The 16,522-nt window shown below is 52.2% G+C and overlaps 6 protein-coding genes across 6 annotated transcripts; 5 read left to right on the forward strand and 1 right to left on the reverse strand.

Moving 5' to 3' along the window:
• Positions 1-1,365: 1,365 nt before the first annotated feature.
• On the forward strand, positions 1,366-2,885 carry JCM6883_003929 (alpha/beta hydrolase; the record flags this gene model as incomplete). The annotated part of the gene is made up of 6 exons (XM_076633387.1): positions 1,366-1,495; positions 1,559-1,832; positions 1,917-2,067; positions 2,127-2,165; positions 2,240-2,468; positions 2,533-2,885. 6 exons carry the CDS (start codon positions 1,366-1,368, stop codon positions 2,883-2,885), a joined length of 1,176 nt encoding a protein of 391 aa, XP_076486568.1.
• Positions 2,886-3,241: 356 nt separating this feature from the next.
• On the forward strand, positions 3,242-4,211 carry JCM6883_003930 (uncharacterized protein; the record flags this gene model as incomplete). Its single annotated transcript, XM_076633388.1, has 3 exons — positions 3,242-3,328; positions 3,400-3,433; positions 3,508-4,211. The coding sequence occupies 3 exons, from the start codon at positions 3,242-3,244 to the stop codon at positions 4,209-4,211; spliced, it is 825 nt and encodes a 274-aa protein (XP_076486569.1).
• A 276-nt stretch (positions 4,212-4,487) lies between these two features.
• Positions 4,488-6,303, reverse strand: JCM6883_003931 (uncharacterized protein; the record flags this gene model as incomplete). The annotated part of the gene is made up of 5 exons (XM_076633389.1): positions 4,488-5,032; positions 5,100-5,273; positions 5,336-5,778; positions 5,847-6,008; positions 6,065-6,303. 5 exons carry the CDS (start codon positions 6,301-6,303, stop codon positions 4,488-4,490), a joined length of 1,563 nt encoding a protein of 520 aa, XP_076486570.1.
• A 498-nt stretch (positions 6,304-6,801) lies between these two features.
• On the forward strand, positions 6,802-9,472 carry JCM6883_003932 (uncharacterized protein; the record flags this gene model as incomplete). The annotated part of the gene is made up of 9 exons (XM_076633390.1): positions 6,802-6,836; positions 6,921-7,218; positions 7,290-7,537; positions 7,606-7,661; positions 7,733-8,230; positions 8,299-8,808; positions 8,875-8,948; positions 9,014-9,150; positions 9,217-9,472. The coding sequence occupies 9 exons, from the start codon at positions 6,802-6,804 to the stop codon at positions 9,470-9,472; spliced, it is 2,112 nt and encodes a 703-aa protein (XP_076486571.1).
• A 454-nt stretch (positions 9,473-9,926) lies between these two features.
• PHO91 (Pho91p) lies at positions 9,927-13,984 on the forward strand (the record flags this gene model as incomplete). Its single annotated transcript, XM_076633391.1, has 16 exons — positions 9,927-9,939; positions 10,022-10,268; positions 10,375-10,598; positions 10,670-11,370; positions 11,438-11,502; positions 11,564-12,086; positions 12,150-12,262; positions 12,328-12,421; positions 12,485-12,622; positions 12,690-13,124; positions 13,189-13,286; positions 13,345-13,446; positions 13,510-13,555; positions 13,620-13,720; positions 13,785-13,866; positions 13,928-13,984. 16 exons carry the CDS (start codon positions 9,927-9,929, stop codon positions 13,982-13,984), a joined length of 3,039 nt encoding a protein of 1,012 aa, XP_076486572.1.
• A 676-nt stretch (positions 13,985-14,660) lies between these two features.
• On the forward strand, positions 14,661-16,344 carry JCM6883_003934 (uncharacterized protein; the record flags this gene model as incomplete). Its single annotated transcript, XM_076633392.1, has 2 exons — positions 14,661-15,876; positions 15,935-16,344. 2 exons carry the CDS (start codon positions 14,661-14,663, stop codon positions 16,342-16,344), a joined length of 1,626 nt encoding a protein of 541 aa, XP_076486573.1.
• Positions 16,345-16,522: the final 178 nt, after the last annotated feature.

A 16,522-nucleotide genomic window follows, 5' to 3' on the forward strand; every position in this document is an offset into this window, starting at 1 on the left:
TTGCAAAGAAGCGGCTCTCGCTTCGATCCTTACCGAGATGAGTAGTAGTCGTGACGCTTGAAGGGCAGGAAAGCGGAGAAGTCGATGAGCTGAGGGAGTAGCACTCGGCACATCGGGTCTCGACAAAAGAGAATGGAAACCAGTTCGCCTCGATTCGATTTTGTCCTTCGCCTTCTGCCTGATGTTGACGCTCCGGATGAGGCGCGATCGAGTTCCTCGAGAGTGGTTCGTGAGGCTTGGTAGCACCTCAATGATCGCGAACGACCCATATAGCTGAACATGACGGTGTCAGAGAGACGCTCGCGGTGAGAGAAGTAGGAGAGTAGGGCTCACGATACCAATTTCCGTTCTTCGACGGCTCTCTTCAATCTTTTCGCTCCTTATTAGCCTCTGGCCCGTTAGCCGGAATCTCAGAGTCGATTGATGTCGTAGTGAGCTCGAACGTCCAACGGGAGAGTGGTAGTCGAGAGATGAGGAGGAAAGGCCAGGAGAAGTCGACTTTTCTTCCGAGTTATTCCCGTGACCTACCTCCTGGCGGTTCGTTCGGACCTTGTAGACTTCTGCTAGACAATTGAAATATCAGTCTGGTAAAAGGGAAGATCCACAACGCAGAATGACAGAGAGAAGGGCTCACATAAGGCGATTTTCACTTCTCGCGATTTCCTTTTCTGCCTTGGCGTGCCTCTCTTGAGCACCCGAATGATGCACTGTGTGCGAACGATACGAGATCGCGTCGAGGGCAGCGATAGAATCGACGACATTGCCGACGATATGATCGAAACCAAAGCCCAGGGGTCGAGAATTCTTTAATGGGTTTGACGATTCTTGCGAAACGGTCCAGAGCACGTCGTCGTAGACTACACATAGCTCTTGAGCACGTTCTAAGCTTTTACGACTCGTCCCGAGAGCGACAGCGTGCTGACTGGCGTTCTGCGAGGAACTGTCGAGAAATTCGATCGCCATCTCCAGGTCGCTGCAATACATAGGCCGTGATCGAGTCGTCAGATTCTCTGTCAGGGCCGAGGTCGTTGCGGTGCCGGGGGTCGATCCGTTCGAAGGTTGAGGGAACTGGGCGAGCGATGAGGAAACCGGATCCGGAGAAAGCGGGCAGACCAGAGAGACGGAGGGTGAAATTACTGCGACTGGTTCAAGAGGTCTATGAGCTTGTACGGCCGACTTTGTACGAATCGAGAAGTAGGTGTGAGGAGGAGAAGAAGAAGAGTCGGATCGGATGCTTTGAAGTCGATGACGTCGACGACGACAAGCCTGCTTCCTTCAATCTTTTTCCACCAGCACCACACTCACTATCACGAAGCACGCGATCCCACAGTTCAGCGCCTCTCCCCTCGCCGCGAGTAGACTTCCATGTCTCTCCCTTCGTTTCGATCTCTCTTCAAGTGGTTCGCCGCGACTGTCGCTCTTTCACTGGGAGGAGTAGGTGTGGGACTCTATTTGGGCCAGAACAAGCTGATCTACCCATCCGGGATCCCAGCCGGCAAGTCCCTTCTTCTCCCCTCTCTTCTCCCCACTTGCAGCTAACTCCCCCTCTCGTGAGTAGGTTCGAGAGAGAATGTACCTACACCAGATCAATTCGGGATGCCGAGCTACGAAGAACTCACTCTGACGACCCCGGATAGAGTCAAGATCAAGGCTTTCTTGATGCTGTACGAGCGAGATGGAATCGAAGCGAAAGATAGACCGACAGTCTTGCTCCTGCATGCGAATGCTGGGAACGTTGGTCATCGATTACCGATTGCGAAAGTCTTCCACAATCGGATGAGGTGTAATGTGCTAGCATTGTCGTATCGAGGGTACGGAAAGAGTGAAGGAACGTGAGTTTTCTTTTCACATTGTCCCCTCGCCTCTACCCTCCTCCCCAAAGCTGACTGACTGACAGGTGTTCTCGGTACCATCAGGGCAAACGAGAAGGGAATTAAACTTGATGCTCAAACCGCTCTCGACTACATTCTCTCCCACGAGAAGCTCGAAAAGACCAAGATTTGGCTCTATGGTCAGTCAATCGGAGGAGCGGTCTCGATCTTCCTTGCATCTCAGAACGCTCAGAGGGTGAGCTCTACCTCCGCACCTGACACATAAGCGTGACTCGAGCTGACATCTGCGATTAGGTGGATGGGTTGATCGTCGAGAATACTTTCCTCAGTCTTGTATGTCGCCTCCATCTACCTCGAGCAGGCAAATCCACGACACTAATCGATACACCTTGTGCACATTCTCGCAGCCGAAACTCGTTCCTCACGTTCTCCCGTTCCTCTCTCCCTTCGTTCCTTTCCTCCTTCACCAAATCTGGCCGAGCGAACAATACATCTCGACACTGCCGAAAGACTTCCCGGTACTCTTCCTCGCAGGTAGTCGCGATGAGCTAGTCGAACCGGGGCAGATGAGAGAATTGTTCAGAGTTTGCGGAAGTGAGAACAAGGAATGGAAAGAGTTCGAATACGGCACACATAGTAAGTTCGTTCGAGCCTCGTGTCCACATGGAACTCTACTGACGTATCTTGCTGGCGGGTCTAGACGATACTTGCATTCAACCCAAATACTTCGACTACATCGCAACTTTTATCGCCCAACATTCGAATCTACCTCTCCTGTCTTCCTTTTCTTCTACTTCCGCACCGACACCCTCCTCCGAGAAGCCTACGATCAGCACAGAGTCGACCTCGAAAGCAGCTTCTGAAATTTCGTCTCCTACCGAATCTTCCACCTCGTCCTCGATCGAATCCTTCGAGATGATCGATGCTTCACGGTCACAGGAAGTGTTCGCGGCTGGAATGGGAGCTGGAAGTCTCGGTCCGAAAGAAGAGCTGAAAGAGTTGGAGAGCGAGGCGGAGGAGAAGCTCAAGGAATGGAAGGATTCGAAATTGTAAAGCTCGAGACGGGATGAGCGGATCTGCATTCTGGGAGACGGGAACGGTACTGTACGTGAGCATAGTCTGCACCTTAACTTGTAATACTGGTCACTTTGACGCTCGACGCGAGGAATTGCTGATCCGAGGATTCCAGCTCGGGCTCTTTCTGCTTCTTCCGCTCTCTTTCCCCTTTTACTCGACTGATTCCGCCCCGTTTCTTCCTCGCCGTTCTCGAAACCTTCGAGTCGACGCGTAGACAGGGGTTACTTAGGGGCTAGAAGCGATCTGTGCGATCAATTGCGTAAGGGATTCGAGCGCAGACTCTTTGCACTTTTTCTCGTTCTTTCCTTCCCTTCACATCAAGGCCCTCGGCCATGTCGACATCAACCAAGGAGTGTAAGAAGCAAGACGAGATGGAGGTAGATGTCGAACAGGGTGCAGAGGGATCATCTGGGGACAAAGTACGTTTCTCGCTTCTTCGCGTCTGGACGTGTTCACTCGAGCTGATACGGGTTGTTGTATCCTGCTATAGATACCGAGTTCAATCGAGGAAACAGAGCGCTCGCGTGAGTTTAGCCGTCTGATCGGCTATTCACTTCGAAAAGTATCGAGCTGACCTCGTCTCGTGTCTCGAATAAAGCGGGAAAAGGTCGTCGAAAACTCCGTGAACCCAAACCTCGTAAACCATCCTCTCCCGCTGATCGCGGCAATGCGGATAAGACGAAGGTGACGGCGAGGTCGAAAGCTCGAGTGAATCGGAAAACCAAGTCTGAACCTGCGAAACAAGCGGCCGAGTCCGATTCGAACGCTCAACCACCCACATCGACCCCTGAGCCACCTGAGGAGGCCCCTCACACCGATTCGGAGCCCAAAGAACCCGAGACGAGGAAGGAGAAGTCGGAATTTGCTGAAGAAGACGTCTGGAAACATCCGTGGCGAGGCTACTCGGCGCCCCTCTACCCGCAACGAGACATCGAACCCCCAATTACGACCTCTCGTCCCCCATCACGTCATCATCGGGTCCCGCTTCAACCGACGTTGTCGAATTCTCGTCGAGCCTCGCCTCAATCTTTCTTTCATGGCCATCGCAAAACTCCCGTTCCTTACTCGCTCCCCCCCCGCAGACCCTCATCCTCATCTTCACTTTCATCCTTACTCTCATCCTCCGCGTCATCCTCGTCAAGCCGTCTTCCACTATCATCCGTTGTCGTATCAAGCTCGACTAGGCGTTCGAGTTCCTCCTCGAGCTTCGTTCGCTCGTGGTCCTCCCTCATTCCCCGTCCCCGTAGAATCTCTTCGCACCACTCTCGATCAATCGTACATGGTGACGACGGGAATGGTTAGAAACCCGGAGTTTCTGTCTCAAAAATTGTAGTTAGGCTTTGCGTTTTCAATTCAAAATTTGTTCTTTCGCTTCCTGGGACTCTGCTTCGTCAGTCGAGCAGCGTGAGCATTCTCCGAGTCGCTCAAGCACAGCTTCAATCGAGAGTGGAGCAAGCAAAGGAAGAGCTGGTAAATTCCGGAGAAAAGCAACAACGAAAGGTATGAAGGAAGTAAAAATCAGAGGTATCGACAATAAGGGGGTAATAGCTTGAAGCACAGAAAGCAGAAGGACGAAATTCAATAACGAGAGCGATTGGCGGGCGGAGATTGCCTCTGATAGAAACGCTGGAATCGTTGATCTGCCTGACCCCAAGATTGCTCGGACGGACCTTGCTGAGGTTGAGGAGGAGTATGACCGTCGAGGAAGGAGACAGGCGTTTGAGGAAGATGGGAAGGCCATGTGTAGATAGCGCCCAATCTCATCGAATTGCCGTAATCTGCTGGTCGAAAAGAAGAGACGGAAGAAGGTTGGGGAAGTTGAGGAGATCGATGAAACGGAGCTTGACGAGGGACAACAGCTTGAGCACCAGCGATCACATGTGGATTCCACCTCGATACGGTTGATTCGAAGGCTCCTGAGTCGTGTAGTTGTTGTCGGCGCGCTCGATTCGAAATGACTCGTTGGTCGATCCGTAGACCGAGCTTGCTTAAAATACTGCTGCGTTTCTTCAAGGCTCGAGGATCTTGGGGACGGCCGATTGTGTGAGAGATGTGATTATAGTTGGTTCGGAAGAGTTGGCGGATTTCGCTCCATCGATGCGACCCAGAGGAGAGATCTCGCTCTGGTCATAATGGAAGTTGACAGTCAGCGAAGCAAAAAGTGAGACCTATAGCAGGAACTGAGCTCACCGAGCTGAACGGGGTGTTGTATCGACAATTTGTTTGCGTCGGAACTCCAGTTCATGTCTTTCTTCGACAATAATTTACCACCATTCGACGTACACAGCGCATGGTTGCCGGTATCAAGCTCGCGGCCGAAGTATAAGAAGAGTGTCGCGAGGTCAAGTACGGCCGATTGTCGGTCTGGACGAGATTGAAGTCTCTGTTTCAGCCGGATGAGATCGTGAGTAAGCTTGATTAATTACCGAAGAGAGATGAAGACGAGCTTCCACGTACTTGCATGAACCATACACAGAGACAAAGGACGCTGAATCCACCTAGACCTCCATTCTTGACCTCGTTCAACCCTCGGGCTTCGATAAGTAATTTTATGATCCAGATCAACGCCTTCCCTCGATTCCTTCTGTTCTCTCCTCTGTCTTCGAGCTCTTTCAAGAGTTTCAACGAGATCTTCGCTCCTTCCGGACCATTCATCTTTCCACCAGAGCTGAAACTGACATCGAATTTGAACGAACCGAAGTTCGAGGAAGTGGTGAACTTGATCAAAGGGACACGGGCATTGAGGATCAATCGGATTGAAGTCTTCGGTGAGAAACCAGAGGTCTCAAGAGCTGAGCGAAGCTGGTTGAAGTAAGAGGTGGGCTGCTGGCCCTTGAAGGACTCATCCTGAATAACGATATCGAAGTCGCTAAAGAAACGGAACGAAGAAAGCTCTTTCAGCTACCGAGCGGGACAGAAGGATATGAAAAGAGCAACACACGAGTCGGGCAAGTACACCCCAGTCTTGAAGCTACCGAAAGCATCATTTTGTTCACGACTTGCTCGAAGCATTTCACGACGCTATGCCGTACCTTGGTCTCCCATTCACGAGGTCGAATCCACTCAACGAACGCCTCCAACTCTTCGTCGATCGCGGCTCTGCGTAAGCGGTAAATCAGCTCGAGCAGAAAGGATCTCGGACGAAAAGAACCCACTTTTGCGCAGCTTGTGTCGCTTCAGGTGCTTCCCTCGGTAGATTCACCATCCAAGGGAGCCCTCGAGCAGTCCAGTCATTCTTCTTCGCTCTCGGTTCGGTTGATGAATAGGTCGCGATGCTGGCGTGAAGCGAGTCTCGGAACTTGATCCTTTCCGCAGCGGCAGAAAGGACTGCATCATAATCGATTGTGCTATTCGGGGCTTCTTTGACAGCTTGACGAGCCTTAGTACTGGTCATGAGCGCCTGCTGAAGTCGGTTGAGTGAAATTAGATGAAGTTGGATGCCAAGAAGCAGCGGCGCTCAATCAATGGTAGAAGGGTTCCTGGCTGGTGTCGAGAGATCTGGGAATGCTGTGAACTGGTCGAGAGAATCCGTGAAGGAGGAGCAGGAGTCAAGTTCCGGGTCGGCTGCAGCTTCCCTTTCTCTTTTGTTCCCGCTCAGTCCCGTCACTCGGCTCTTCTGTTTGCACTCTTAGCCGAGCAAGGTGATGATAGGTCGTACAGCTCAGGGTCTCTCTTGGCTCTGGCTGCTCTGGCGCGGCTACTGCTGCACTCATTCACTCGAGGTCATCACACTCAACGCAAGGACCCGACGTCGTCTGAGGACTCGGAGTTACCGTGGAGACGATGCTCGGACCGTCGTCCTCGAGGTAGGAAAGAGCACGAGCTCTTCTTTCTTTCTTTCTTTCCTTCTTCCCACTCCGTCTCGCCGCATCTTCCGGGCTCGCTAGACAGTATGCCGTCTAGATCTCGTCCTTCGTCACCATCTCAGTAAGTCACTCGTTCTCCTCCTGTCGCTCGTTACAACTGCTGCGAATTCCGCTCTGACCTCTCATCTTCCTCGCCTCCCGATAGCCACGAGAAGCCTTACGACCAAGGATCGGACCAGTCTTCCGACGAAGACTTCGTAAATGCCGCCACGGAACGTCGTCCCTCGTCTCGAGCCTCTGCCGCTTCTGGAGGATCACGATCCAGCCGCAAACCTGCCGTAGTTTCTGAGGGCTCGTCGGAATCGGTCGATTCGGAGGAGGAACGCGAACTACAATCCGAGCTACAAGATGCTGCTGGAACCGAGACTGGTGTAGTACGTGGTGCTCCCGTAGAATCGACCAGCGCGAGGATCATGAGGTCTGTCGGAAAGAACAATTCAAACGTCAGTATACTTTTTTTACCTCTGATGAAGCTTCGAGATCACTGACATACAGGCTCTACGTACTTTTACAGTCTGCTGCCTCGCAACGATATGCTGCTCTCTCCGGCGCCGACCTCGAACAAGGATCGTCTCGATCGAAGAGTCGCAAACACCGCTACAAGCACCGCAGTGCCGCGAGGGACTACAGTCTCGCTGATTCCACGAAGCAGAAGAAGCAGAAGAAGCAGAAAGGTCTCGCTCTTGGACCTGGCGAGGGTGCTTTCTCGGATCATCGAGCTTCGACTCTTCAGGGTAAAACGAAGTCGAAGAGAACCTGGCTGTACGTCGCAGCATTCCTTTGGCTTCAGATTTGAGGCCATACCGATACTGAGATTGATTGATGTTCAGTTGGGTCTTCCTCGGCCTGCTCGGTCTTATCGTTGTCGGTCTCATCATTTTCGCTAGTACGTCCTCCTCCGCTCTCACGTTTCAATCGTTGTTCTCCAAGAGCTGACCGAATTGACTATCTTTCCAGTCGTCTACTTCGTCAAGCGCAAGTCTGGCGATTCCGCAGACGACCTCGATTCGGCTTCAAACTCGACTTCGCTCTCGGATCACGCCAATTCGACCACGACCGGCAACTCGACCGCTGGACACCATGCTTCGAACTCGACTGGTCTCGACCACGACTCGGCTACCCAGACTCGTCTACCCGTCGATGGTTCGGCGCACGAGACTGCCTCGCCTACGAACACTGGCTCCTTCGACGATGGTAAATATCACGCCTCGACTGGATCGGCCTCCACCACTGCTGGACCGAATGGTACGAGCACTAGCGGACAAGGAACTGAAGACGCTCACCATGGAACCTCCGACGCTGATAAGACTGGAATCGCTTCCGACGAATCTGAAACTCTTCACTCTGGTCATCCTTCCGCCTCGACTGCTGGTGCCGCCGCGACGCAAGGCTATGGTACCGCATCTTCTCAAGCCTATGGTGTTCCTTCTGCGACTGGAAGTGAAACCGTCGAGGGTACGTTTCCCGTTTTCCTCTTTCTTGCGATTGTTTGATCTCGAAACTCAACCTTGTCCGCTCGACAGATTCGATCGCTACGGGACAAACCGCTCGCGAAGGTGTCGCCTCGATTCAAACCGTTCCGAATCCCGAACCTTCTTCGGTTTCCGATCAAGCCAATCAACAAGCTGGATCGTCCGGTTCGAACGCTGGTCAATGGAACCCTCTCTCGAATGGCGCGACTCAACCTACTGCGACTCAAGGCGCTCAAACACAACCTACTCAAGCTCAAGGTCAAGGAGCCTCGCAAACTTCGCTTCAATTCGGTCCCGGTCCCGCCGTTCCCTCCGCTACTGGAGCTCTCGAAGGTGCCGCCACTCCTACTAACCCCATCGTCATTGGCGGAGGAGCTCAACAAGATTGGAACAACAACGGACAACCCTCAAGTTGGGACGCCTCTCAACAAGCTCAAGCTCAACCTGCTTCTTCGATCGATTCGACCGCGCCTGGACCTTACAGTGCCGGCGAGTTCAGACAAGCGACTCACCCCGAGAGTTTCCAGACCTTTATCGATGCTCCTGCCACTTGGTTCGAAAGTGAGTTTTCTTCGCTTTCTTCATTCTGATGCGTGTACTGACGTCGATTGCTTGCCGACGCGATAGGTTCGGGTCATTATGGAGCTTGCGGAGTAGCTCCGAATAACACCGACTTTGTCGTTGCGATCAACGATGCCGTTGTGAGTGGTTTCTGCGATTAGATCCTGTCAAGGACGATTCTCATCCGCAATTGCTTCTTTCACAGTGGCTTAACTCGACGAAAGGATCCACGACTTCTCAATCTTCCTACTGTGGCGCCGAGGTTCTCCTGACTTCGATGACTGATGGAGCGACGGTCAACGCATGGGTAACGGAACGTTGTGCCTACTGCTCCAAAGACAGGTGAGTCGCGTCGGTTAATCGGCCATTTGATCTGTGGCTGATTCGCCGCATTCGTTGCGCTCACAGCGCCGGCTCAATCGATCTATCGAAAGCAGTTTTCAAAGCTCTCGCCGGCGGATCGACCGACGCCGGATCGCTGACCCTCGTTTGGGGATTCACCGGCAACTACTCCGCTTCGACTCTACCCGCTCAAGCTGGATCGAACTCGACTGCGTCGGACTCGGTCGACGAAGAGACGAACTCGACTTCTTCCGATGGATGGTTCTGGAAGAGACAAGAGCCGACCAGGACTTCTGTCTCCTTGATGCCTACGATGTTGTAGCTCAGCGAGGTCAAGTGTACGAGGAGTCTCGAGGAGTCTCGAGGAGGAGAACGGGCGTAGAGTTGAGTTCGAAGTTTTCGTTTTCGTTTTCCTTTCCTCTCTTTTCTGTCCCTCTTCATATCAAACGGCTTTCTTTCCCACTGTAGCACTTCTATCTATACCTCTTGCTTCCGAATAAAACCATGGACACCCTTTACACCTTGTTCGACGTCGCTCAATGCCTGTTTCGCGGATTCTTCTTAAGCTTTTCGCCCTCGATTACCTCCGCTGTGCGCCACGAGACTCAGTCTTCGTTGTCTGTCGTCGGAGAGTTGCTCTCAGTGGAACTTCAACGACATCAAACGTCACTTTGCGAAATGTGTGAGCCGAGAGTTTTCTCGCGAAACGATCGAGCTTCAATTTCGAAAAGCTCACATCTTCCTTCCCACTCGCTCGCCAGAACATGGCTGTTTGAATGCCCTCGAATCGTGAGCTCCCTCTCGCAGACCTCATACTGAAGAACGTGCAGCTCATTTGAAGGGTAAACATCAAACGTTCCTCTCTCTCTAGCTATCTCCTTCCTTCAACACCTCTTTCAGCCTACTTATCATACCTTACAGCACGAGCAACCTACAGATAGTGACCTCGAACTCCAGCCTCTCGCTCCACCTCCCCCTTCAGCCGTTCGATCACCTCAATCTCGATACCGACGAGCTTCCCTCTTCTACTCCTCTGTTCAACCCTCGAAGGGCAAGATGAAGTTCTCCCATTCGTTGCTGTTCAATGCAGTGCCAGATTGGAACAACCACTACCTCGCGTGAGTCTCTCCTCCTCTTTCATCTCCCCTTCTTGGCGTTCACACCTCTTCCCTCCTCCTCTGCGTCATCACGCTGAATCTGGTATCCTGTTCTCGCGTGCGATAGCTACGATGCCTTGAAAGCACAGATCTACAAGTTTGAGAAAAGTGCTCTCGATACTCAAGCAGCGAATGGGCCTCCAACCTCTTACCGCGACGATACCAACTCGGCCGATGTCGAGGGAGGTCACGCCAATAGTGCAGACGCTCACAAAGCTGAGAATGAGAAGATCTTCGTCGAAATGCTCGACAAGGAATTGAAAAAGATTACAGATTTTTATGCTTCGAAAGGTTCGTCTTGCTCCCTTTCTACCTCAAGTTGCCGTAATCGAACTGATGTAGCTTGGGCGAGATTTGCGCAGAGAAGGAGCTATTGGAGGACTTGGTTTACCTCGAGGAAGATTTGGAAAAGTTCAGAGAGGGACATTTCAGCGATATGGATTACGATGATGATCATCGAGGACGAGCGACTTCTGGTGCATCAGACTCAGAGGATGAGGAAGGAGGGGAGGAAGAGGACAGTGTACCGAAAGGGGACAGGAGTGGGTTCAGCAAGGTGTTGACGGATCCGAGGGAATACGACGCCGCGATCAGAGCTGGAAGGAAAACGTTACGACCTTCGAACGACCGCACAACAAGCGGCGAGAGCCAACCGTCGAAGAAAGGGAGGAGCAAGTCGTCTTCGAAACGATCGAGGGAGCAGAATGGACACGAAAGGAGTAAAACGACATCGAGCGAAACTGCCGATCTCTTGGGAATGGACGCCGAGGAAGAGGAGACGATTCTCGCAGCACAAGGCAACGATCGAAGGAGACGTTCGAGTGCTTCCGAAGCTCTCTCGACATCAGGACGAAGACCGAGCTACAGCGCTCACGCTTCCGACACGGTTCTTCAAGGTGGACAATCGCTGAGGAAGTATCGATCGGGAGGTAAAATGAGGGACGTCGCAGCTCGTATGAGTACGAGCTTCTTGGCGGAGGAAGAGGGAGATATGACGGGAGCGAGTGATTGGGCCATCGACACGAAAATCATGTACAAACGTCGACTTGCTGCTCTCTTCACTGTGAGCTCACTACAGTCTCTTCTGTTCTGATTCGTTGAGCTGACTCGTCATCCTCGTTATCTCGCAGTCTCTCTCCGAGCTCAAGCAATTCGTCGACCTCAACTACACCGGTTTGAGCAAAGTTTTGAAGAAGTGAGTTCTTCTGTCCCGTTCTCTCGAGTCTCAATCGCTGACCCCCTCCCGCTCTCGCCAGGTACGACAAAGTCACTGGATCCGACCTTCGTTCGCGATACATGTCGAGCGTCGTCGACCACGCCTTCCCCTTCGAGCCCGCGACTCAGACTCGCCTTCAAAACGCCATCTCTTCTATCGTTCCCCTTTACGCCGAACTCGCGACGAACGGAAACGAAGATTTCGCTCTGAAACAACTCAAAGCTCATCTTCGCGAGCACGTCGTTCTCGAACGAAACACGGTTTGGAGGGAAATGATCGGTCTCGAGCGGAAAGGATGGTCCGGAAGAGGAGGAACTGGAGCGTCTCGCGGGATCTCGACAGATCTACCGGTTGCGGCTTCGACTAAAGCCCTCGAATTGACCGAGATCAAGACTCCCGTCGGAAGATTCCGAGTTCCCGCATGGATCAATCAGCAAGTCGTCGCAGGTGGACTCGCTACTCTCCTCTTCTTCGTTATCTTGAGTGCACAATGGTTCGATCGAGTCGAGGAACAGAATTGTCTCGCACTCTTGTCCTTTGTCACGATCTTCTGGGCTCTCGAGGTGAGCCAAATTCTCTCTTCTGCGTTGCCTAGTCGGCTTGAGCTTACTATGAGCTGTTCTTAGATCGTCCCTCTCTTCGTCACTGCACTCTTCGTCCCTTTCCTCGTCGTCATTCTCCGCGTCATTCGATCAACCGATGGAGAAGACCGTCGATTAACCAGCCCAGAAGCGACTAAGTAAGTTCATTGTTCTGAAGCCTGACGAATTGTCGGTGACTGATCGAAAACCTCGTGCTTTGCAGGTACATTTTTAGTCAGATGTTCAGTCCGACAATCATGCTTCTTCTTGGAGGATTCACGCTCGCTGCAGCTCTCTCGAAGCAGAACATTGACAAGGTTCGCTGATTCTGTGTCTCAATCACTACGAGCAAAAGCTGACGGTCTCGCCAACTGATTCAGGTTCTCGCGACGAAAGTCCTCTCGCTCGCTGGAACTCGTCCTCGATCGGTGCTCTTCGCTTACATGTGCGTCGCATGTTTCGCATCGATGTGGATCAGTAACGTCGCTGCTCCAGTCCTTTGCTACTCTCTCATCACTGTGAGCTTCTCGAGAACCTTGTTGCTCCTCAATCCGAACCGAATACTCACTTCATTTTCATCTACAGCCTATTCTCCGAACTCTTCCTCGAGACTCGCCATTCGCTAAATCTCTCATTCTCGGTATCGCACTCGCCTCGAACATCGGAGGAATGGCCTCCCCGATCTCGTCACCTCAAAACCTGATTGCTCTCGAGTATATGAACCCTCCGATCTCGTGGCTAGGCTGGTTCGCCGTCTCGATCCCCGTCGCCTTGATCTGTGTCGTGATCATTTGGCTCCTGCTCCTTTGGTCCTACCGAACTGGTCGAAACGTCGTCATCAACCCAGTTCGAGTGAACAAGGAACCTTGGACGGGAACTCAATATTTCGTTGCGGGAGTTACGCTCGCGACGATCGCTCTTTGGTGTGTTGAGAGCAAACTCAGTTGGCTCTTTGGGGATATGGGAATCATTGCGATTCTTCCGATCGTCATGTTTTACGGTTCAGGAATTCTTCGAAAGGTGAGGTTTCGACTCGCTTCTTTCAGTTGCTATTCGACCATCACTGAGAAGGCATTCTTTGCAGGCCGACTTCGATCATTCTCCTTGGAGTATCGTCTTCCTCGCAATGGGAGGTATTGGACTAGGAAAAGCTGTTCTCTCGTCTGGTCTCCTCGATGACATGTGAGTTCTCCGGAGTTGACCCTTTCAAGTTCATCTGACTCAAGCTCGTCTGCGCTAGTGACCGCGTCATCGAGCGCGTCGTTCTCGGATTGGACATTTGGCCAATCCTCGCCTTGTTCTCGGTTATCGTTCTCGTTATCGCAACCTTCATTTCGCACACGTAAGCTCTTGCTCTCTCTCATCAGGACGGCCCGTGTCTGACCTCCTTTTCGCCGTTGTTCAGGATCGCTGCTGTTCTCGTCGTTCCAATCGCTGCACAAATCGGAACGGTAAGCTCACTTTCCAACTCTCTGCGCGCAAGTTTCATACTGATCTTTCCCCTACTATCAACAGGCTATGGATGTACCTCACCCTCGTCTCTTGATCTTTGCTACTTCGCTCATCTGTTCCGCCGGAATGGGTTTGCCCGTTAGTGGCTTCCCCAACTTGCAAGCGTGAGTGTTGCTCCTTTTATCATCTGTCAAGAAAAGAGCACGGTCTGACATGCCGCACATACAGGATCTCGCTCGAAGACGACGTCGGACAACCTTACCTCACGCCTGCCGATTTCTTCAAGAACGGAGTACCCGCTTCGATCTTCGTAAGTCACATCTTTTCTCGCCTATGATCCTGCAACATCCCACTGACGATATTGCTTGTAGGCAACTACGATCGTTGTCACTCTGGGATACGGCATCATGCGACTTCTCGGTCTATAGAAACTTTTTCATCCGTCGTCTACAAATCCCTATTCCCCTACATCGCCTGTCTCTATACTCCTACATCCTTCCTCTGTGCTCTTACCTCTTTCGACTATCGCTCATTCTCTCTCCCTTCTTCAAGTTGTACCTGTATCCACCCGTTTTCACTCTTTTATCTAATTGCACGCATCGCTCATGGCCTCATCATTCAAGCCTGATATTACCGGAGCTGAGAGTTGACTCGTAAACATTGTTCTTCTTGCGCTCAGCAGAGTCAACAGCTGAGCGAATAAGCTCGAAAATCGAGGTGAGTCATCAAAACTTCTTTCCATCCTCGCTTTCGCACAAACGCTGACGATTCCCTCCGTCTATTTCTAGAGCAACCCGCTCGAGTGTCAGTGTGTCACTGTCCGATCGAGGCGAGGCGGAAGTTTTTGGCCTTGGCGTCGCGCGGTCATCTTCTTTTCGAGGTTCGAGCTGCACCCATTCATCCTCGGTGATCTTCGGGAGACGACCTCCAGCCGGTTCGGGAGACCGCAAGGTGAGACCTCCGGAGTCTCTCCTCGGAGCGCTCTGTGCCCTCCGAAGGCTCGTTCGCTGTCACCACAAAGATCTCCCCCGCCTTTCAGCCTTCATCTCTCTACACCAACTCTCTTGCTCACTCTTACAGCTCTACGACATTCAAGACGACACGATGATACAAACGGGAACTCTCGCCAGTCCTTCATTCTCCCCTCCTCTCTTTTCGCCCGTTCCTTCTCCCCCTCCTCCTTCCCCCACGAGTCCGAATCACTCCCGATCTAGATCTCACCCTCTACGACGCAACCCGAAACGAGCCGTATTCGACATCGTATCGACCTCTCCTCAATCTTTCGACAGCGCAGAGAAGACAATGTTGAAGACGAGGCTCGAGCGTTCGAGGAAACTGAGAATCGCTGTCAAACCGGGAGTACCAGCAAGACTGCTGTCGGATAAGGAGGTGGATAGTAGTAATAGTAGTAGCGGATTGGAGCAAGGGAACGCTGAGGGAGGGTCGAAAGGGAAAGGAACAAGTGACGAAAAAGAAACTGAATCGCCCTGGATTACCGACTCGGATCCTCCTACTCGTACTACATCACCTATCACTGAATTAGTCGAATCAAGCCGACAGGAGGTCGGATCTACGTCGAAGCAAGCAGAGGAGAAGGAGAAGGAAACCTTATCGAAGCGAAATCAACCGACAATCACGAAGAAAGGGATACGGGTCGAGGGATTCCACGTGCGAGGGCATTCTCAACCAATCCCTGATCCTGTCTCTTCAACAGTCCGCCCTCCCTTCTCTCGATCGACGAGCGCTTCTACTTCTTCTCGATCGACGAGCGCTTCTACTTCTTCCCTCTCTCTCCTTCTTGCCCGCACTCCATTCCCTGCTCCCGACGCTTCTCGCTCTACGACTCCTCTCCCACCGTCGACTTCCTCGAACGACCCTGCCCCTTCGTGCTCGGCTCGACCCGGCAAAACCTGGAACGGAGACGTCGTTGCTGAAAAGCTCGCGTCGCAAAGTCGAGCTGCAACTCCCTCGACTTCTCCCGCAACTTCAACGCGTACCCTCCCTCCGACGATGCAACCTAGGCCGCCTTACACCCTCTCAAGCTCGGCTAGTCTCCCATCTCTCGCGAGGCAATCTTCCTTGAAACGAACTCGCTTCCTCACTCCTTCCGCCTGCCTCACTTCGACCCCAAGCTCCTCACCGCCTGAATCACCGAACGTTCTCAATTTCACTCGTCGCTCTCGAAGTCGTCAGAGAAGCTTACCGGGACGAGACTTGAGAGCTACAATGGTCTTGCACCACGAACCGGAGTCGGATCTCGATGAGACGAAAGTCGAAGAAACTTCGGATTGCGAGGAGCTCGAAGACTTCAACCGCTTCCGTGAGTCGTGTCTCGTCGCTTTTTCTCAGGTTCGAAGCTCACATTTCACGTTTCGCAGAACCCTCGATCTTCGCGTCGCACTACTCGAACTCGGCTACTAGCCTCTCTTCCATGTCATCTTCGACCTTGAGGACTACAAGCAGCGTCTCCTCTTCTCCGAAATCTACGAAAGGAATCCAACTCGCTGCTTCAGTCCCGAATGTTCCCGTCAGCTCTGCTCCCGATCCAGTCACTTCTCGTCGAGTCTCGTCGGAACCGAAGCACGTCAACTTACGAGATTTTCGTCGTCAGCAACTCGCACAGAAGGAGAAACTCCTCGAATCGACTGGAACCGACAGTGAAAGATCGACTCCTCGTCCGAGCTCGAAACAACAAGTCCGTCGGGATTCAACAACGACTTCCCCAGTATCACCTACGAGTTTGCCTTATCTTCAGTTACCGTGGAAGAAACTGTTTTCCCACAATTAACTCTTTTCGCCTCTCGAACTTTCTTTCTCTCTTTCGCTCAGCTTAGCTCTCTCTCCCTTTTTGTAACGCTTTCTGTCTCGCTTGTCTCGCTTAACTAATACCTTACGCTTTTTCATACCTTACGTCTCTCTCTTACTTAATGTTTCTGCCTCTTATACATAGCCTAATCTTTGTCGTT

Source organism: Sporobolomyces salmoneus, assembly GCF_050403485.1.
Source record: "Sporobolomyces salmoneus JCM6883 DNA, S_salmoneus_JCM6883_v1_ctg38, whole genome shotgun sequence".
Classification (NCBI taxonomy): Eukaryota; Fungi; Basidiomycota; class Microbotryomycetes; order Sporidiobolales; family Sporidiobolaceae; genus Sporobolomyces; species Sporobolomyces salmoneus.